Source organism: Notolepis coatsorum (genome assembly GCF_963971535.1).
Source record: "Notolepis coatsorum genome assembly, chromosome: 18".
NCBI classification, from domain to species: Eukaryota; Metazoa; Chordata; class Actinopteri; order Aulopiformes; family Paralepididae; genus Notolepis; species Notolepis coatsorum.
In genome coordinates this window covers 93,032,939-93,056,260 of record NC_140182.1, presented here as the reverse complement: position 1 = coordinate 93,056,260, position 23,322 = coordinate 93,032,939, and the positions used below count along the sequence as shown (strand labels likewise).

The following is a 23,322-nucleotide window of genomic DNA, read 5'->3' as shown; positions in this document are numbered from 1 at the left end:
CTACGCCTCCATAGGGGCGGGGCCCCATACAGGTGTGGGTGCATGTAGTTGTTCGTTGGGGATACAGTAGGTATCATAGGAGATAAGGGGTATCTCATAAGGCGCAGAGCGGGACGCTCAGCCAATACTAATATAACTAGGTTATCTACATAACCTATCGATATGTCAGGTGAGCGTCTTTTTATGCACCGCGCGTCAGATGACCACCCCGGACTCCCGACGCTCCAGAACTGCCAATCATCCGCTGATGGCGAAGATTATTGATCAGCGTTGTAAAAATGTGTGTACCTTTCCAATGATACCCCATGTGGGGGGTGTGCGAATAAGGGATCTAGGTGAAAGTTGACGAGCGAAAACCAGAAGTGAATCACACTTCAGAATGAACGGCGGATAAGGAAATGGATTTTGGAGAGCTTTTCCTTTTCTCGCCGTTTATACTCGGAGGTCTCTCAAAGACCCATTTCTGAACGGATTTTTATCAAATTTGGACCTGTACTACATAAGACTTCAGGCTGTGGAACCGCAGTGTTTTACATCTTATACCTCTATGCTGGAATATGGAATCTTGCAACCACTACAGAAAAATGTGAGTACACAAGTTCAAGTTCAACTCCAAGTTCAGACCTCTGTTACTTTATTTCATTAGCACTAAATATTAGCACTTTTTTGCATTAGTAACGTCAGAATGTTATCTTTCAAAAGAGACCAGGCTCATCCATGTGCTATAATTATAAAGTATAAAGCTAAGCTTTGCCAAAAAGGTATGCAGTCCTCAAGTTCAAGTAAAAAAAATTGACACTTTTCTGGGTGCCTGTTAAGAGGTTAAGTCCTCCGGGATCGGTCAGGGACTTTCCAGGAATAGAGAATAATGGAATTTGGATGTGAAGATAACAGAAAATGCCATTGTTACATCCTGTAGTTGTGTACTTCTCAGGGGAGATTTAAAAAAGCCTTAACACATTGAGTGCCAGCCACGAGAAATCTCGTTATTTCATGCCATGCGTTGAGTGCCAACGACGAGAAATCTAGTTTTTAATCGTTATTTTTTTTATTAGTGATTTCCATTCATTTTTCATCAATCTAGCCTCACGTTACCATTGGGACTAGTGCACTGCAACCTTGCCCAGGCCCGACGGGGCCCGGCCCGGCCCGGCGGGTTCGGGCTGGGTAGGGCTTTTTTTTTTATAAATAATTCGGGCTCGGCCGGGCCCGGGCACCGCCGTTTTTTATTATTATTATTTTTTTTTTCCTCATATAACTAGGGTTATATGATAACCTTCGTTTTAAGATTCGCTTTCTCTTTTGCGCCAGAGAAACATTTGGATGTAATTACTGCAGCGCGCAGGGAGAAGAACTCAGGGGACAAGTTCAACTCGATTGGTTGTGTTGGAATATAGCCAGTTGGCGAACGTTTTAATTTGTTCTTGGGATGTATGTAGCCGGTTTTGTTAACGGTGTTCAACGCGTTGCTGACGTCGTGGTGAGTGATATGTTTATTATTTGCTGGGTCGCGACTCGCTACCTGTTTTGTTGCTCTGCTCGAAATCTGATTTCTGTTTTCTGTTTGTTTGTTTGACTGAGTAGGCTATTGTGTGTTGTGTGTGTGTGTGTGTGTCAAAGAAGATTCTATAGCCTTCAATACGTTTTGAGGCTGATGTGTGAGTCAGTCTATATAAGCGAGCACTGGGAGAGACGGCATTGCGAAATGCTTCTTCGTTTTGTTTATTTATTACGTTCATATAAAACCGTGTTTCGAATATTTAAAACAAATACAAAAAAATTTATATTTTAATAATAATAATAATAATAATTTTTTTTCGGGTTTTCATGCGGGCTAGGGCTTAAAATATTTTTACAGTCGGGCTTATTTTCGGGCAGGGCCTGAAGTTCAAGGGCTCGGGCAGGGCTCGGGCTTTATTTCAAGGCCCTTGCAGACCACTAATTGGGACTGGCTTTGAGCTCGAACAGGGAAAATACCGCCCCCTATCGTCTCTCCGGATGCTATTGCACCCATTGGATTGGACTGAATGAAATGGATGGGAAAAAAAGACTCCGGAATCCACATTTTACTTATCAGGCATGTAACCGGAGACGATCCCATTAATTGCCCACCCTCAGAACAGCGTGGAATATGTGTTTCCAGTACCCAGCGTTGGATCAATAAATGCGATCGATATTTGGAATGGCGATCAGGAATTGGAATAATCTTTTTGGAGAACATCTGATCTGAGGTAAGGAATCAATTTGACCAGTCTTGGGGTAATCATTTTTTTTTCACCTATATCTCAGCGTGTCCCATATGTGTGTGTGTGTGCTGAGCAGGAAATAGATAATCGATTTTTCAGCCCGCTTCTCTAGCGTGCATAAGTACACATATACTATCGATAATGTAGCGTTTATTTGAAAACGATTCATAAATAGGCCGAAAAATGTCAACGTTTTGTTTTGTGTATTCCACTAAAGAGCGATTCCTGCAGAATCTCTTTTTTTCTGGAAGTTTAAAAAAACTAGCGTTTTTCAAAATGGTATAAAACTGAAATGTACCGATTAAAAAAACAATCAGTTTCGACAATGTTGACTGCAAACAAGTCATTGATAAGCGACGGGCGTATTAGACACATAGCCATAATTTAAGATATAGTTTATGCGTTCGCAAATGTGCTCGCCCTCCAATTGACTACAGCGCTGGCACTCAAGCGCAAAATCGTGCGCCACCTGCTGGCACTCAAAGTGTTAAAGGATAAAAATAATTCAGGAGTACAGTTTTGAGTAAAACATCAAAAAAAATTATTTTTTTTTCTTATCTTGCAGCATATTTTTCTTTCTTATATTAAAATATATTTCGTTTTTAAGAATTTGTAAAGGATAGGCAAAAATAAGCATGTGCTTCAGCCTATTCCTTTTTTTCGGTCGTTGATTTTGGATTTTGTGTGTGAGCTTGCTTTTTTTTTTTTTTTTTTTTTTTTTTTTTATGTGTTTGATTTGTCTGTAAACAAGACGGAAAAAAAAACTTCATTCATTCATTCAGTACATCCAGGAACATGAGGTCATACAACTAAATAAAAGTTGCTTTTCACTTCATGTGCACTAGAGTTGGGATCAATTCACATTCACTTCAAACCATTCAAAACTGAAATAGCCATTTACTTGCGGATGATGGGACATTCATTCTTATTTACTCAATAGTTTGGACAATACAACCTTCCAAAATGCCAAAAGTTTTAATCTTCTGTGAATTGAGAGTGAATTTAACCCCAACCCTGGAGTGCACTTTATTGCCAGTACAACAGATTGCTCAAGGGCATGGCTACCTCAGGGACATTATAAATGATTATTAAAGCAAAACCAGGGCTACATTATGAAGATGACTGACAGCCAAATGGCTGACAAAGAGCTGAGTGAGGTGCAGTCTAAGCGGTAATGGAGTGGGGTGATGTACTCACAGCTGCATGATGAGGTACAGGTGGTTGGAGCTCTCGTAGATATCCTCCAGAGCAACAATATTCTCGTGCTTTATTCTGGGGGTGGAAATAGAACATTCACTTGTTATCCATATGTGTTGGTTTCAGCAGCACAGCCTAATAAGCCCCATGGGATTCCCCCATTCCTTTATTGAAATGGAGGTCCTGCCATGTAAAGAAATGCTGCCCAAGCATGTTCTATTTTCTGGAAAAACATCTTGCCAACACATTTGTGTCTGTTTGTACAGTATATGCGTACGTGTGTGCGTGCATGCTCAAAAACATCTGGGGGACGTTTAGGTAGTGTAGAGATCTGGTAGGGGGCGTTTAGGTAGAGATCTAGTAGGGGGCGTTTAGGTAGTGTAGAGATCTGGTAGGGGGCGTTTAGGTAGAGATCTAGTAGGGGGCGTTTAGGTAGTGTAGAGATCTGGTAGGGGGCGTTTAGGTAGAGATCTAGTAGGGGGCGTTTAGGTAGTGTAGAGATCTGGTAGGGGGTGTTTAGGTAGAGATCTAGTAGGGGGCGTTTAGGTAGAGATCTAGTAGGGGGCGTTTAGGTAGTGTAGAGATCTGGTAGGGGGTGTTTAGGTAGAGATCTAGTAGGGGGCGTTTAGGTAGTGTAGAGATCTGGTAGGGGGTGTTTAGGTAGAGATCTAGTAGGGGGCGTTTAGGTAGTGTAGAGATCTGGTAGGGGGTGTTTAGGTAGAGATCTAGTAGGGGGCGTTTAGGTAGTGTAGAGATCTGGTAGGGGGTGTTTAGGTAGAGATCTAGTAGGGGGCGTTTAGGTAGTGTAGAGATCTGGTAGGGGGTGTTTAGGTAGAGATCTGGTAGGGGGCGTTTAGGTAGTGTAGAGATCTGGTAGGGGGTGTTTAGGTAGAGATCTAGTAGGGGGCGTTTAGGTAGTGTAGAGATCTGGTAGGGGGTGTTTAGGTAGAGATCTAGTAGGGGGCGTTTAGGTAGTGTAGAGATCTGGTAGTACGAAGCCATCTACCGGCAGATGTCAAATCTACATGGCTACCTAAGCCTCCTATAGGAACGTATAGATGTGGTCACTGCAAACAATGTGATGTGGTGATAAGATCAAAAGCTTTTACCCACCCAGTTACAAAACAGACATATACTTCTAACAGCTTTATTAATTGTCAAACGACACATGTTATTTATATACTGTCTTGTTCCAAATGTGACTCTTTCTATGTTGGTCGTACGAAACGCTGTCTACTTGATCGACTGGCAGATCATAAATATGCTATTAAAACTAACAACATGGATTATGCAATGGCTAAACATATTCATGAAGTTCACCATAGTACCTCTGCTTTATTTACAGCTATCGGAATTGACAGTGTTCCACTCACGTCTAGAGGAGGTAATAGACAAAGAATTCTAAACCAGAAAGAAAGTCGCTGGATCGATAGACTACAGGCCACCTCACTCCCAGGTTTAAATGATTCCATAGACATGGTATCATTTTTATAGGCCAGTAGATCACTTTATTTATTTATTGTATTTATACATTGTTATTTATTGTATTTTGATAGACTACAGGCCACCTCTTTACAGGTTTAAATGACTCTACGGACATACTGTCACTTTTATAGGCTAAGTAGATTACATTATAGTATTATTATTCTTTGTCATGCATTACTCAATGCTCTTACATTGTTGTCTTTTGATAATTGTTTTTTGATAATTGTTGGTAATTGTTTATATTATTATTGATCTATTCTATTTTTGACTCATTTCTTTATGTTGTTATAATATTTTGAGCTTGTGTGTATATATACTTATATAATATACAAATTTGTTTTTCTATTTAGTATTATTGTATATTTACTTCAACTCAAGTTGAGAATGTTGCTTTGCCTTCATTTAATTGGGACCAGCTGTCCCCCATTGTAATTAGTGTCTCCCTGAGTTGTGTGTTTTTTCCTTTTTTCCTCTATTTAGTCACAGTATTGTTTTTGTCACAGCAACACCCTGAAGAAGGCCATGTAGGCCGAAACATGTTGGACTTTTAAAAGATTTTTCTAAATAATGTAAGCCACTTATTAAAGGCTTTTTAAAAACTGTAGAGCTGCCTTGGATCTCAACCTCTCTTATATCTGGTAGGGGGCGTTTAGGTAGTGTAGAGATCTGGTAGGGGGCGTTAGGTAGTGTAGAGATCTGGTAGGGGGCGTTTAGGTAGTGTAGAGATCTGGTAGGGGGCGTTTAGGTAGTGTAGAGATCTGGTAGGGGGCGTTTAGGTAGTGTAGAGATCTGGTAGGGGGCGTTTGGTAGTGTAGAGATCTGGTTGGGGGCGTTTAGGTAGTGTAGAGATCTGGTAGGGGGCGTTTAGGTAGTGTAGAGATCTAGTATGGGGCGTTTAGGTAGTGTAGAGATCTAGTAGGGGGCGTTTAGGTAGTGTAGAGATCTAGCGGAACTTCTGGCTTGGTCAGACGTTCCAACAAACACAATTGGCGGGTGTTTTCGTGTGGTCTTGTTCGTTGCGTTAGTGACTCCTACTGGTCGGTCGGGGCGCCTGTTCAGCAGGGAGGGGATCTGGGGAAGATGGCGTGAACCTCTGCGCATGTTACGCTCTCCCAGTGAAACTCCTCGCTGTCTACATCCTTCCCAGACTGACAGAAGGAAGCACAATGACCAGGACCGTGACACACAGGGAATTGGTGAATTAACGACTAAATTGGGGAGAAAAAAACAAAAGACTACCCTGGTAAACCCTTGTACTTCACAAATAGCAACTATGTGGGGAGAAAACCTCTGTGTATGTTATAGAATGGGGAATTCCGTCAGAGGGAGCACCTCATGAACGGAACACAGAGTCAATCAAGGTGCTGCTGGGATTTTGTGTCCAGGCAACCAACCGACCAACCAGCCAGCAGGGTGTGGGTGCACGAATAAAATAAAAATAAAAACACTCAAAGGAAATGTTCTGATAACAGAGCTCATTCAGAATGGCAGGGGGCGAGAAGGTGAAGGTGGTGATGGTGGAGGAGAAGAAGGTGGGAGGGAGAGTGGTGGTGGGGTTTCTCAAAGGACTAAACAACCTGCAACTTCCTTTCTTGTTGTATATCGGGGTGTTCCGGGTCAAAACAAGGTTGGCGTTTCAGGGTCATTATATTAAGTAGGCAGAAGCAAGAAGGCGAGAGAGAGAAAGAGAAAGAGAGAGAGGGAGAGGGAGAGGGGGGCACTGAAGTCAAAGGATGGCAACCGTAACCAGGCAACTCCTCAGGCCAACGGCAGGCGCATGCTCTAGTCAAGAGTGACTGATAGCTGAGGCTCTCCGAGGAATCACCCGTCAGGCTTGCAGGTGAATGGAGTGTCATCATCACCCAACACTGTTGTATCCCTCGTGTACACAGTGTATATATTGTGTTGCAAGTGTTGAGTCGGCGGACGGAAGGGATTCGACAAGTCAGTCACTTTGGCCGACAGCTGACGCCACTAATCTCTGTGGACGGGCACCAACGGTGGCAGCAGGCGGACATGCGGTCATCCGATAGATAGCTGTCACAGGGCGGTGGTGACCCTGAACGCAGTGTGCTCATTCAGCAGTACCCCCCCCCTCCCCCGGTGTTCGCGTGGCACCTACTTCCTGAGCACGGCAATCTCATTCTCGATGCTCGTCTCCTTCCCTTTCAGGGCTTTTTTAGGGATGCACTTTATTGCCACCATCTTTCCTGAGGCTTTTTCCAGAGCCATCACCACTTCAGAGAATGCACCGCTGTAAAAGAGAGGGGGGGAGAGAGAGAGAGATAATACAGCTTTATATAAGCGTAAGAAGGAGTGTTGACATAGGGAACCTATGCTCAGTGAATATACGGAGGGCACTCAGAGGCAGACATGGTAGAGTACACAAACAGCATATTGTGAATATTTGCAGAGAGCCCAGTAAGTCCCTGGCTATGGGCGACAGTGTTGTGTGCTGGCCTATAGCTGGGGCGTGTGTGTACGTACGTGCAGGCAATAGCAGGGCAAACACTTTTAAAACCTTTAGAAAAACACATTTAGGATGCTAGATAGCGTGTCTTCCTTGGCCATCTGTCTCCATACATGAACGCTTTAAAAAGGCAAATATGGAAGTAAGGGGGCAATATTTGCTCAAGCAATCTGTGATCTGTTGCTATGTTACGGCAATGGGATTGTTTTGCCCCCCCCCACACACACCTCCTCCACACAGGCCTCTCCCTCCACCCACCTCTGGCAAGGGACACAACACATCAAACAACTCTGAGCAGGGTTGCTCATCAAGGAGCTTAAGTCAGGTGTCCTTGTCAGGTTCCCATGATCATCATAGTAATTATGAACTGAAAGACTGATCCCACGACGCTCCATACTAATGGCCGTCCCAGACTAAATAATTGACAAATTCTCAGTGGACCGAGTGACCCGTAAGATTTCGTCGACTGATTTGAATCAACAGATCTGTAAAATTACCATTTTCCACATTAGTGTCCAGCTAATAAGATGCAGTGATGCAGAAACCTCTTTAAATCACGTGTTTATTAAAGACCAAAGCATAATGAAGAAAATTACCAAGTAGTCAACTAATGGTTAATGATTAGTCAACTAATGTTCCACCCTGGTTTCATAATTTCTAACCGAACCCCCTCCCAGTCTGCCCACCGTCATCCTTTGTATCCCCCTCAGCTCTTCCATCCCACGGTAAGTGCAGAGCCTGGGTAAGTGGAAATCCGTGGCTTGTTGAACGTCATCAGTATTGTCATACACAGGTAGGCACAGGGAGGGAGAAAGAAGCACACACACACGCACACACACACACACTTGCACACAAGCACGAGCGCATTGAGACTCTGTCTGTACTGCCTTTTAGTTCAAAAGCACAGCGGCTCATGTAGAGGGCTCCATTATATACTCTGTGTGTGTGTAATCAGTCCCTTCTAGCGGACTCTAAACTCAGCTGCACTCGGTTCGCCAAGTCCCCCCCTGTAGCCATCAAATCCATGCTAATCCCTGCCTCTCCACACTCTGTGGGGGGCGAAGCACAGACATGGGCAACTGGGCACGAAACAAACACGCTACCTGGCCACAGAGGGCACCCTGGGGTAATGAGTTAGTTAGACCACACTCTGACCACTGCCTGGCAGAGCTTGGAGCATATGCCCTTCTGACTTTGACCCCTATTGTTGTTGAAAACCTCACAACTCCAGACAGGTATTATGTTATTACTTGACGTTAGAATATAATAGAATAGAATAGAATCTTTATTGTTATTGTTGGTACAAAGAAATTGAGTTTGGAGCATCACCACTGGCATACAAACATACTGAATATAGCATGTGCAAAATAATAATAACAATAATAATAATAATAATAATAATAATAATAATAATAATAATAATAATAATAATAATAATAATAATAATAATAATAATAATAATAATAATAATAATAATAATAATAATAATAATAATATAATATCAATGTCCCAATGTCCTCAATAATAATAATATAACAACAATGTCCCAAGTGCAATAGGGGGACGGGGTGTGCGGGGCGGCAAGTTGATGGTGATCGCTGAGCAGCCTGACAGCCCGTGGATAGAGGCTGTTGGTCAGTCTGCCAGTTCCGGACTGGATGGATCTGTACCTTCGACCAGAGGGCAGCAGTTGGAAAAGATGGTGTGCTGGATGGTACTGGTCCTGTAGGATGTTATTCACACGACGTAGGAAGCGGGAGGTGAAGACTGTGGAGATATCTGGGAGGCTAGCTCCAGTTATACTCCTCGCAGCCTTGACCACTCTGTGGAGGGCCTCCTTCGCTGCCCTGGTGCAGCTGGAGAACCACACCAGTAGTCCGTAGGTGAGCACACTCTCTACTGCGCAGTGGTAGAAGTTGGCCATCAGTCCCTGTGGGAGTTTAGCCCATTTAAGTTTCCGCAGATAGAAGAGGCGTTGCTGTGCTTTCCCCACAGCAGAGGTAATGTTGATCCCCCAGGACAGGTCATCAATGAATGAATGAATGAAAACTTTATTTAACAGATTGCAGAATGGGTACAATACAGTACGGCTCAATACACACAATTGTTAAGGGGATGCAGACCAGAGAAAGACTTTTGTCTTGTTTACATCAGGGTCCCCCATTTTCAATTCATAGTGACATTTATGACATACACAACATACATGACATTTATGGCATAGGGACATACATGACATACAGATACAGGTATTTAGTACTGTTACATTTGTGACATATACGATATGCAAATATGCAGTACTGTTACCCATAGATCCTGACAGAGTATATACATATGATGGATGGGGAGGGGACTGTGCATTAGGAGGGGGTGGGTGGGTGGGAGAGAAATATACATACGGTGGGGAGAGAATATATACATTTTCATCATTTACATCAGACAGTCACGCCCAGAAACTACAAATTTTAAACCCCCTCCACCTCCTCATTTCCAATGAGGAGTGGAGAGTGGCTGAGGTCACCAGTCCTGTGGAAATCAATGATCATTTCCTTGGTCTACAGGGTCTACAGGGTTTCCCGTGGGTTAAGAGGGATGACCACCTTGATTGTTCCCCCAGTCCATAGTTCTCTGAACATTAACCGACAAACCGCTATGGGAACATGGAGTCTAGGGAATGTGGGGATCAAAATTGGGGGGCATGCAATGAGGGTACAATGGAGTAAGGGAACATAGGAAGATTTAAGAAACCTTCTGAGGTGGGGGCGGCTAGGTGGTGTAGTGGGCAAGGCGCTCGCCACCAATGCAGGAGACGCTGGGTTCGAGCCCAGCTCTCCACATTGCTATCAGCTTGGCTGGTCGTTCATACTAATACAATTGGCAGTATTAGGGGGTGGGAAGCTGATGGGTGGGGATCGGACGTTGTGGACAGCGACTCCTACAGGTCGGTTGGTGCGCCTGCACAGCAGAATCAGGAAGCGACGGGGGCGGCGTGTCCCTCCCACGCAGACCCCCGCCGCTGAGAGATTGCGCTGTGCAGGTGAAAAGATGCGACGGCTGCTTCCTCGAGTACCGGAGGGGACACGTGATGTAAGGCTTCGTCCACATTGCAGCCGGCTTGTGGGAGGCATGGCCTAACAGCGTTCGAGACAGGGGAGGGTAGAATTGGACGATACGAAATTGGGATGGGAGAAAAATAGAAAATGGGAGAAAAAGTAGATAAAAAAAACATACCTTCTGAGGGAACACAGAGTTAAAGGAACACAGGTTGGACCATGTAAAGTGTTTCGTGAAACCTAGGGGGAATTAATCCAATTTAACACCCATTATATAATTTAAAAAAATACATGTATTGTTCACCAATGTGAACGTTTTTATTTAAAAGAAAGTTTAGCACAACACCAGTAATGTTATCTGGATCTGCGATATGGAATTTCAAGGGCTTGTCTAAGTGAGAGAGTTGGCATCACCACTGCTTTATACAGCACTAATCTCTCTTTGGCTGATGCTCCAGAGAAATGCGAGAAGCACTTCTAGACAAAAGTTCTCTGAACATCAACTAGCACACAGCTAAGGGACCATACTGTAGGGCAAGGGATGACTATGTATTGTGGGGCTGAGGGAATATAGGAACTAAACTTTGGGGGGGGGGGGGGTACAATGAAGAAGCAATAGAGGGAACACAGGACCTATGCGTAGAAATATGTTCTGAGGGAACATAAGGCCTAAGATTGGGGAAAGGGGCAATGAGGTGGGCTAAGGGAACATAGGAGCTAAATAGGGTGAGGGCCAAAGGTTGGACCCTGTTAAGGGTGTTTTGTGACACCTATGGCAAATGTATTCAATCTAACACCTATTGCAGAATTTGTGTGAATGAATCTGTGACAATCGGTTAGTTTTTCTTCCTGAAAAGTTGTCCTTTGAGTTTTTTTCACCCGACAGTAGCGATATGATCAATATGGAAATTCAAGGGTGCGAGAGAGGTGAGGCATTACTACTTGGCGTCGCCACACTGTATACAGCGCTATTCCCTGCCGCAGCGGATGCTTCATAGAAAAGCGAGAAGCGTTTCTATTCAGCTCCTGCCACCAGTTTCCACAGCTGTGTCGACAGAAGGAGGAGCACGGGATTCCGACTCCACCTCGCAGCGAGTGTCAAACCACTCTCTCGCACGTCTTCTTCCCCGAGTGCGCTTTCTGCATCTGTAGTGAAACAATGAAACCACAGCAAGCCTGTGAACTCTCAGAGAGAGCGGCACCTCACCGGGGGTCACTTCCTGTTAACCCATTCAGTGCCAACCACGAGATTAGTCGAGTTAACTCGCCATGCGTTGAGTACTGTATATTTGTATGTCTTGCATGTCATAAATGTCTTGATGAAACAGTACTGTATATCTGTATGTCATAAATGTCTTGATTAATTGAAAATGGGGGACCCTGATGTAAACAAGACGAAAGTCTTTTTCTGGTCTGCATCCCCTTAACAATTGTTTCAGATTCAGATTCAGATTACTTTATTCGCCATTTCATACAGGTACAAAATGGAACGTGTTTTGACATTACAGTGCATACTTTTTCACAATTAAGAACAATACAACAGTATTGTATTGAGCCGTACTGTATTGTACCCATTCTGCAATCTGTTAAATAAAGCTTTCGATTATGTGTTTTGGACTATAACGTTGGATCAATAAACGCGATCAATATTTGGAATGACGATCAGGAATTGGATTAATCTTTTTGCAGAACATCTAATGTGAGGTAAGGACTCTATTTTACCAGTCTTGGGTTAATCAGATGTTTTTTTTCTCCGCCATTGCAGCGTGTGTGTGTGTGTGTAACGTTAGCACTGACCACGGCATGGATAATAGATTTTTCAGCCCGTTTCTCTAGTGTGCATAAGTACACATATACTATCGATAATCTAGCGTTTATTTGAAAACTATTCATAAATCAGCCGAAAAATTACAATGTGTTTTGTGTATTCCACTAAAGAGCTATTATCGCGGAATTTCTCTGGAATTACTAGACATATCCAAAACTATACTCGTATTCAAAACGGTATAAAACGGAAATGTACCAATGAAAAAACAATCCGATTCATACATGTTGACTGCAAGCAAGTCATTGATAAGCGAGGGGTGTTTTAGACCCATAGCCATAATTTAAGATATAGTTTAAGCGTTCGCAAATTTCCCCGTCCTCCCATTGACTTCACTCTTAGCACGCTAGCCCTAATATGGTCAAAGGGGCGTGACTCTGAATGAGTTAACGACAACACAACAGAGCCAACCACTGTGACTTTTCTCACTGTCACTGCTTCAACAATGATATATTGTGGACTTGTCAGAAGTGACAGATAAATAGACAGAAGCAATCAAGCAATGTAGTGCAAAAAAGAGATGAAAAATAAAACATAAAATACATCTATTTTATTGTATTACAGCCCCCCACGTGGCATAATACTCTGACTCCGACCATTCACCAAATCTGACCCGAACACAATCCTAGGTGTGAGCTGGAGCACAGGTACAGTATTAAGTGATGGGAGAAGCTCCATCTAAATTGGACCCTTGATTAAAGCTCATTGCAATCCATTACAGCAGATACAAATCGTTGTGTGGCTTCAATCGGTGTCTGGCCCGGTGTCAAAAGAAAATCTCAACGCACTGAGTAGAAGGAAGAGGACAGGTGGAGGTTAGGATGGTGAGTTCTGTTGTTCAGGTGGAGGTTAGGATGGTGAGTTCTGTTGTTCAGGTGGAGGTTAGGATGGTGAGTTGTGTTGTCCAGGTGGAGGTTAGGATGGTGAGTTCTGTTGTTCAGGTGGAGGTTAGGATGGTGAGTTCTGTTGTTCAGATGGAAGTTAGGATGGTGAGTTCTGTTGTTCAGGTGGAGGTTAGGATGGTGAGTTCTGTTGTTCAGATGGAAGTTAGGATGGTGAGTTCTGTTGTTCAGGTGGAGGTTAGGATGGTGAGTTCTGTTGTGGTTGTATTGGACTCTCTCCTGGGATATAGAGCTCCCTCTCCAATCACTTTATATGTTGCGTGTGACTGTAGTAGTACAGAGACAGATTGTCCTCTAACTAAATGACCTGGCTAACAACCTTAGGTAATAATGGTAATGCCCTGTGCACTCTATGCAAATTAGTGTAGTTTATATATTTTTATTTTGGGGGAAGGGGGGCAGAGCTTGGGGGCCAAGCTGGGGTGTTCACAGTCATGGCCTAAGCTAGTGTGTGGCGATGCTGCTGAGTAATCACACTGCATCATCTTGTGTAAGGCGCATTAGTGGGGCCCGTTATGTAATGGAAAGTCGCCGCTTTGATAATCCAGGTACAGCTCGCTCTGGTGGAGCCCACTATGTTCTTCAATTACACCTCCACGGTTGGATAACAACCTTTTCACCGGATTATGACAGGAAATATGATCTGTGTTTTTGAAGAAGATGCAGGGAAAGGTTTATATACTGGTACTGATTAATAAAACATCATATTATATAAAAGGAATGACATTTCCTCCAGGTGGTAAGATCAATGTGAAACCTGACATTCACATTAGGTCATTAAGCATCTTCAGCAAGGGGATGTTTTTGCTGTTGTATTAACCACAGCTGGGACCAAAGGCCATTTTCCTGGAATGTAAGAAGCTCTGTGTAACGCCAGACTCTTAAAAAGGGAGAAAATAACCACTAGGATCTTCCTTGTGAGTTTCAGTTCGCTGCCTGATAACTTAAGACTTAATACCACAGTTATACATAAATAAAGTGAACTGTCATGCACTTGTTCTAATATACTAACCTACACTGACTGTAGCACTCAACATTTTGATGAACATTGTTACTCAGCTGATAGAGTTGTGCCCTTCCTGATGACTTGTCGTACAGAACTTTGGATAAAAGCGTCAGCTAAATGACTAAATGTAAATAAAGAAGTTGAAAGTGCTTGAGAGACTTCTACAGAATGCCTACATAAATACATTTATGTATGCCTATCCAGTGCAATAGCTTGTGCAATACTGAACTTCTGTGCAAAAGGGCAACGTGCAATCTACATTTAATGTCTATTACATTTTACATTTACATTTAGTAATTTAGCTGATGCTTTTATCCATACCATCTATCCAGTTCTGTACAACAAGTCAGCAGGAAGGGTACAACTGCAATCTATTCCAGCACTTTACAATTCAAATGCAATAGCTTGTGTATTACTGACAATTTGTGCAATGTGCAATCTACAATTAACATGCAATCTATTCTAGCACTTTACAATTCGAGTGCAATAAAATGAGCACATTCGCACTCTGGCACAAGCACCAGTCACTTTAACACTTGGTACCTAAAGCACTTTAAACATAGCCTAGTCTCCCTATTTCCCGAGCTGTGGTGAAGGAGACGGGAAGATAAAAAAGACAGTCACAGCAACATTATTTTACACCTCATTATTGCAGTCATCAACTGACACAACACTTGTATCTGTCAGTAGTATGGCTGAGAGATGAAGCTATTATTGTGCATGCCCTGTTGCTCTCATTTAGTCTTGTGTTGTAAAAACAAATTCAGTCATCGTCATATGATGTTCTCAAATCAATGAGTAATTGTGTTTAATAAATGTGATTTCAATATCAATCAAAATATGACCATGATTTTTGTCATAATCAAGCAGCCCTAGTCAGTAGTAGGACCCATCCTAAGGAGACAGAGCTGTATGGGCAGCAAGGGATGGCTGGTGGAGTCACGTAGAGGAAGACACCGACTACACTATAGCAGGAGCGACTAAGGGTTCCATCATCCCAGTTGCTTAGCTGCAGTTTCAGATTAACTCAACCTGCTTTCGAGGACGCCAGAGCTCATTTGAGAAGGCTATCCTCAGTATGGGAGGAATCAGCCCCTGCATCGAGGCAGTAGGCCTAGTCATTTTCCTACCACACAGAGCCAAGTACGGCTTTGACATGGCCAGGGCCAGCTTATAGCATCAGAGCAGAATCACTCTCTTCGTTTAATAGAAAACCTTAGCATTAGCAGCTAGCCATCCTAACCTGCACATGAACAACAGAAAATAGCCATGTACCTCCACCTCACCTCTGTAAGTAACATAGCACAAAAGAATCATAGCAATGTTTTGAGCTGTGGCTAACATTTTAATGAAAAGCAAGCTATTGAGAACACACAGCCACTTTACTCCGCAATCCCTTAGAGAGAACCAGAAAAAGCACTTCAGAGTAGAGTTGGATCAACAACATGACAAGGCACTCAGGAATGGTGCAGCAGAGAAGTGTAATTTTGGTCTGACTCTGTTGTTCCCCATTTCCAAAATAGCTAACATAATTTTTTTAGAAAAAGTACTGCAGCGTTCAAAGTATTTTGGTTCAAAGAAAAGGTATCTCAGGGTAGTCTAGCAGGGTGCAGTATCCCTGCTGTGATGAGCACCTCAGCTTTCTGAATCCTTTAGACCAGTGGTTCCCAAACTGTGGTGCGTGCACCCCTTGTGGTGCGCGAGAGCCCTCTTGGGGGTGCGTGACATGAAAAGGCTAATGGCTGTGCTACAGTGTTATTTTACTAATAAATATAACTATTTCAAATGGGGATTTTCACTGTGTAAATCATGAAATTTACTAAACTTTTAAATTAAAAACGTATGTTTTAATAATAATAATAAAAAAAAAAGGATGTATCCAAAATGCACTTTACTTCCTGCCAAAATGCCATAGGCACGCGACTGGGACCGGTGCGCTATTATTGTGGCAGCGTATTATGCTCATGTGTTTCCCTACACTTCATGCGTTCTTGGAGGGAAACAAAGTTGTCATGGGTGAACCTGTAAAAAGCGTAATAACAGAACACCTCAACCAACACGCTGAGCAGCTACGGACATATTTCCCACCTATGGATGCATCTCAGACGTGGATTCAACCAATTTTTTTGTTTTTTGGCCAATCTGGTTCTGAGTCTATGCATGTAATTCTCATTTTGTTCTTTCGTGTGGTCAAGTATTTTATTTTGTTTGTCATACTTTGGTATGTGTTCTTATTGGATTAAACCTGATGCCTTTAGTGCGCCTATGAATAGACTGTGTTGTCTTTTTTATGTTGGGCATTGGGGGGGTGCGTCAGCTAGGTCGGGAGGTGACGGGGGGTGCATGGCCAAAAAAGTTTGGGAACCTTTGGGAGCCATAAGGCAAGTGGCAGTTATGTAGGTAGATCTCATTAGCTCAAGACCTCCTGACACCAGGGGGGCAAGCAGAGAGGTTCACACCATTACTGGCAGTATGGCACAACTCAACACGGTCTCATCAGAAAACGTAAATAAAGTACTAATCGACCGGTGGGAAGCCCCCCTCCAATTGTGCGTTCGGCTGAACGTGTCACTCTTTGTAGTCTGCTACGGTCTTGTGCAGTGCTATTCCCAAACCAGGAGGTGATGTTGCCAGTCAGGATGCTCTCTATTGTACATGAGTAGAAGTTCCTAAGGATCTTCTGACTGACTTGGAACTTCCTTAGGCGCCTGAGGAAGTAGAGACGTTGTCGTGCCTTCTTCACAACACTGTCAATGTGTGTGGTCCATGTCAAGTCCTCGGATATGTGGGCTCCGAGGTACTTGAAACTGTTCACTCTCTCAACCGGTGCCCCGTCGATGCTGAGGAGGCTGTAATCCTTGACCCCCGACCTCCTGAAGTCCACAATCATCTCTTTTGTTTTGCTGACGTTCAGGGAGAGGCAGTTCTCCTGACACCATTGTGACAGATTCTCTACCTCTTCCAGGTAGGCCCTCTCGTCGTTGGCAGAGATCAGGCCCACCACTACTGTGTCATCAGCAAATTTGATGATTGTGTTGTTGTTCCTTGTGCCACGCAGTCATGTGTGTACAGGGAGTAGAGGAGGGGGCTCAGAACACAGCCCTGGGGGGCCCCTATGTTGAGCGTGATGGATGAGGAGGTGCAGTTGCCTGCTCTTACCACCTGGGGTCTGCCCGTCAGGAAGTCCAAGACCCACTGGCAGAGGTCATAGTTCAAGCCCAGGTCCCTGAGCTTGGCTACTATGAGTTTGGAGGGGACTATGGTATTGAATGCTGAGCTGTAGTCGATGAACAGCATTCTCACATAGTTCCCCTGCCTCTTGTCCAGGTGTGATGCTGCTGTGTGCAGCACATGGCTATGGCGTCCTCCGTGGACCTGTTGGAGCGATATGCAAATTGCAGGGGGTCCAGGTTGATGGGGAGGGAGGAACAGATGTAGCCCTTCACTAGCTTCTCAAAGCACTTCATGGCTATGGAGGTGAGGGCTACAGGGCGGTAGTCGTTGAGGCAAGCGGGCGTAGATTTTTTGGGTACAGGGATGATGGTGGACTTCTTCAGACAGGTGGGGATGACAGCCTGTTCCAAGGACAGGTTGAAGATGTCAGTGAATACCGGGGCCAGTTGGTCGGCACAGACTTTTAGGACGCGGCCGGGGATGCCGTCCGGTCCTGCTGCCTTCCTGATATTCACTTTTTTAAAGGTCCGCCTCACCTCATGCTCTGTTACCCTGAACACTGAGTCTCCATCAGCAGACCCCCCCCCCCCCCATTGCCGTGGTTTGTAGGCTGGTGTTGTTATTCACAGCCTCAAACCTCGCATAGAAGGAATTGAGATTGTTTGCTAAGGAGATGTCACTGTTCAGTTTGAGGGAGGTGCCTTTGTAGTCCGTCATTGTTCTGAGGCCCTGCCACATACCTCTAGAGTCAGCCTGTTCAAACTGAAGTTCAACTTTATCCCTGTAACGCCGTTTTGCCTCTATTACTGCTCTCCTGACGTTGTATCTTGCCGTCTTGTGTTCTTCCATGTTGCCTGTCACCAGCCCGGTGTTGTAGGCTGATGTGCGCACTTTCAGAGCCTCACGGACGGATTTATCTACCCAAGGCTTTTGATTTGGGTATATTCTAATTGTGGTAGAGGGGATTGTTTCTTCTACCAGAGTACAGACAAAGTCAAGCACCGTTTCAGTGTATTCGTTAATATTGGCTGTGTTATCACGGAATACACTCCAGTCTGTGCATTCAAGCGCAGCTTGGAGTGTCTCCTCTGACGTCACGGTCCAACGCTTAACCTCTCGCGATACTACCGGCGTTCGCTTGAGACTTTGTCTATACTTTGGCAAAAGAAAGATGGCGGCGTGATCGGACTTACCGAAAGGACTAAGAGCCTGTGACTTGTACCCATTCTTAAATTGCGAGTATACATGGTCTAATATGTTCTCGCCTCTGGTGGGACAGGTCACATGCTGATAGAAATTCTGCAACACCTTTTTAAGGAAGGAAGGAACAGCGTTCGTGACAGGGGAGGGTTGAATTGGATGATACGAAATTGGGATGGGAGAAAATATAGAAAATGGGAGAAAAAGTGGACCAAAAAAAAAAAAAGTTCGATGGTTATGGTTAGTTTAAGGTAACAGTATGGTTACGGTTAGGGTTTGGGCGAGGCTATCGGAACAGTGTGTCTCAGTAGTCTTGAGGTAAAGGTACCTGCCTCCCATGCAAGTCCCCCGGGTTCCTTCCCTACTGTGGAGGAGCTCAAACGTTTTCTGAAAACGTTAAACATGTAATATATGTACTTATTTGTAATATGTACACATTGTACATTTTCATAAATACGTCAATATATGAATTATGGCTATAACATAACGTACAATACCTTTTTTCCTGTGATAGTACTTTATTTGCATAATTTTAAGTGAGATCGAGGTGCACAACTGCAGGGTTCATATTCTCATACTGTATCATATTGTTCTCACACAGATCAATCACTGGGGGCAGACAGACACACGCTGGTTTGTTTCACCACGTAGGACCATTTTTGCTAAACAATGTTTCATGGATAAAATACCATGAGGCTGTTACACATCACTAAAAAGGTACCCAACCTGTACTGTCTGGTGCAAAATACTCCAACTCATCACTCATCTGAAAATGTAGAAAATTATTATGATTTTTGGTGAGGCGGATTCAATAGTGACATGATAGAATCTGTCATCTCGTCACAATCAACTAGGGGTGCACGATTCAGGGAATCTCACTATTCGATTTCGATTCTTGGGGGTCATTCAAAATCGATTTTCAATTCAATACATGCATACAGTAGATTTGTTTCTAGAATGCTGTTTTGAGTTACTTTTCCCATTTGACTGCGATAGACATTTTAATAGGTCTAATTTTTGAATTTGTGAACAATTTAAAAAAATCAATAGAGATGGAATGGCGTCTCTTATGGGAATTGATCCCCCCCCCCCCCACCCCACCCCTACAATTGACTGTGCACAGCATAGTGGGGATTATGACGAGGAGGAGAACTGTTAGGATAGAGTGACAAAGAGGACACTATACTACTAGCATTGAGAAGTAGAGGAGGAGGAACACGACGGGGGATAATCTGTGTCTCTTCCTGGGCCCCACACCCACACACACACACACACTTCCTAGATCAGTCTATCCTTAATCCCCAGTCAAAGCCGTGAAGCCGCTGAGCAAGAGAAGGACAGCAGCGACAAAATGTTTCTCGGCCCTGAATGACCCGCCGCGCTGCCTACGAAACAAGGCACTCCCTCGTTCTAGACCACAGGAGCCGCAGCCTCCCGTGTTTACATGATTAATATGGGAGAGAGAGAGAGGAGTGTGCGTGTGCAATAGAGCATGAAACACAAAGGATGAGCAGTCTGAAAGAAACGACACCTGTAACCTTCGTGTGTTTTGCTCGCTTGTTGTGGGGGGCGAGCAAGTCTGCTCCTCCAACCTGTCCATTGATTAGACACGGAGTAATGATGATTCACCAATCCGTCTTATTCGGAGGCCCTGTACAGAGGAATTAAAGCCTTTGGGAAATCATAACTGCCAGCAGTCGTGATTGTCTGAACTGTTGACTGAAACCGCTGTGGTGTAAAAAGCGTGCTATTAGGATTCGTATATATCCAGAGTAGACCATTGCGATGTGATTCTCAGTGCAAAATAAAGCAGGTCTGTGGCTACGCCACATTTAGCAAGGTCAGGGGCTCATTCATGAGCAAGGCCGTCACTAAAGGGGTGCCAAGGAAAGGCTCAACTTGTGCCGTTGGAACCAAACCAGAGGTTATAAACAGAAGATGTAGAACACAAATCCACAGGCAAGCGAGACGGAGATGTCTCATTAATAGGCAGCACACCATTTCCAACTGAGGGATAGGATCATTGACAGTCACGGCGGCACACAGAACTTGTGCATATTATCCGATGACTGCAAATAGCCGTTGCAACATTTTCTTTGTGTCGTGTCGTGTGTACACATTTTATGAATGGGGACTGGCAGCCCTGTCCATTGAAGGCTATGGTGGCCGGATTTTCTTTGAAGTTGACGCCAATTTCCCAGAGCAAAGGCCACATTTCCCCCGAGGAAAGACCCCCCTTGACGCGAGTCACCCTCCAATACAAACATCGTCACATCAAATTATTCCCAGTCAAGAGAGGGGGGGAAGAGCTGCTCTTCCAGTGAAATAACCACAAAGGTGAACCATTCAACGTTCTGATAGATTTCCTCCCCAACATGGAATTTAAAACTTGATCAACTGGATGGAGGGCCCAAGTCATGTCATTCTCATGCTAAACAGAACCACGGCTGAAATCCCTTAGCAATAAAGAGTCTTCCATTTGGAGAGTTTGCCCCTCAAAGTGAGCAGCACTCACATTCTCACTCTGTGCAATAACTCACCAGAGTGAATGAATGAATGAAAACTTTATTTAACAGATTGCAGAATGGGTACAATACAGTACAGCTCAATACACACAATTGTTAAGGGGATGCAGACCAGAGAAAGACTTTCGTCTTGTTTACATCAGGGTCCCCCATTTTCAATTCATAGTGAGAGAGGAACAGACATATAAGCAGCACTAACCGTGGACCAAAATAAACCCTGTGAATTTGTCTGCTCTGTGATCCGAGCATACGTGAGTAACTTATGAAACCAGCAGATCTCAAAACTATTACTAACTAACTAGTGGGAAAAAGACCAATGAAAGCCAGCCCCTCTTCGGCATTGCAGGCTACCATAGAGCTGGTGAAGTGTGTTTACCGTGTGAACAAGTATTGGTGACACTACCTCACATGGATTTATAAACACCAGATGGTTTGTTACCCAAACTGAAAGGCCACTTAACTCTTTGATAAACGAGTGTGTACAAACGCCACTAATAATAGCACCACAGTGCTATTTTACGGCAGGCTTACTGTATGTGACCCCTCAAACTTTGTGGAGGATATCTGTGCTGCGTTACAACTTACATGGATATACTGTACAAGACTATTGATGGTTGGTTCATTGATATGAATGGGTCCATATACACAGTACGTTCTCCATAATTTGTATAGGCCTCATGGGCTCTAGCTCTAGGGTATTTTCTTCTCAACACTGTAAACAAAGAGACCACCCCAGGTATATGTATCTGGCACGCCTCTACAAGGATACACAATATATAATTAAAACAATTACAATTGCTCACAGTAGTAAGGCTACTGACATTTGTGGACATGGCGTGAACAACTTAATCCACAAATTCCCTCCTGCGTAAATACCGTAGTGCACTCCCTGACTTTGTAAACCATTGTCCAATTATAGTTTGCATTACTACACTTCCCATTCCTAAAGCAGCAGTTTCCAAGGCCCCGTTTGACGTCGTTGAGCCATGTTGCCTCCAAGAAATATTCAACAGCTGTCAGAAGAAGGCATGGCAATTTCAGTTACGTTATAAAGGAGACGGGCTACGATGTTCCATTGTTGTTCATCTGCGCTGCTGCTACACAAAGTTTCAAATTCAGAGCTCGTCGTCTGCGATGCGACATTATTACACTGTTACTCACGTTCCAAGGACTTCTTTGAAGTCGAATATCTTCTTGATGTCATCGACATGCTTTTTCCACGATCCATCGCTGCTGGACTCTCCGTTTTCTTTCGCCATTTCGCACCGGAGGCGGGGGAGACGTGACAGGTCTCGAACACACGACTACAGCCCCGTCTCTCTCGTGCAGACTAAAGTAGTGCACTTGTTATCTCACCTACTTGTTGTTATCTCACCGAGATCTATCTCAGCCCATCCACACAGTCACCGGCCAAGTAAGGCGATGGAATTATATACCTCCCCAGCAGTACCACGAGAGAGACGTTATTAATTTGACTAATCTGTTTGACGAGATAGTGTTCTGTCGCCTCTGGTCTCGAAACCACACAGTACCTATATGTGAAGCGGCACGGTGGCTACTTGAAGGAGGACACGCCGCATCCGAACTGCTTCTCCATTGAGTCACACCGACAGACCGCCCTGTGGTTGTTATAGCAATAGGAGTGGGAGGATGCAGGCTCGCAGCCTGTTATTTGACAGCGCGATGTGTAGAGTGTGAGAGATTTGAGTGTTCGCATTGCAGCAAATAATCAACCGTATACTAAATTTGGAAATATATATCTTATTGGGTTTTGGATTAAGAATAAAACTGAAGTTCCACTAATGATCATCTCTCGTTTAGCTCTTTATGTGTCGTGTAATAGATAATTGGCTTGCTATACCCAGAAGAAACATTCATAGGATCAAGTTGCAACATCAGATGTCCTCCTCATACTATTAAGATACAAGACCACATTCCTCATCCAGGAGTCAGACATTTCTTTCTCAGTAGGTACACTATCGGTAGACTCAAGTTTCCTGTGTATACTAATATGCTATACACTTACAGCTCATGGACTATACAATCTATATATCAAAATACATTTTGTTGAAAGGTTGTATGGAATTGTAGTTTTAAACCATGGTTAGACTAGCTGGTGTTATTTTTTTTTTAACTTAAAATATTAACTCATTCAGCGCCATACCCGAGTATAGTCGGGTTATCTCGCCAACCGTTGAGCGCCAGAAATCCAGAAATGTATCCTTTGATATTTTCCTTTGAT

General features: G+C 43.8%; 1 protein-coding gene across 1 annotated transcript in view; it reads right to left on the bottom strand.

The window, feature by feature from the left end:
* Nucleotides 1–22,339, bottom strand: part of camk1db (calcium/calmodulin-dependent protein kinase 1Db) — a gene marked incomplete at both ends in the record, with an annotated part of 39,234 nt that extends 16,895 nt beyond the window's left edge. The window contains 3 exons of the mRNA XM_084334684.1: nucleotides 3,444–3,518; nucleotides 7,051–7,182; nucleotides 22,242–22,339. Coding sequence (XP_084190810.1) covers nucleotides 3,444–3,518; nucleotides 7,051–7,182; nucleotides 22,242–22,339 — 305 coding nt within the window. The remainder of the gene's footprint in view (nucleotides 1–3,443; nucleotides 3,519–7,050; nucleotides 7,183–22,241) is intronic.
* Nucleotides 22,340–23,322: the final 983 nt, after the last annotated feature.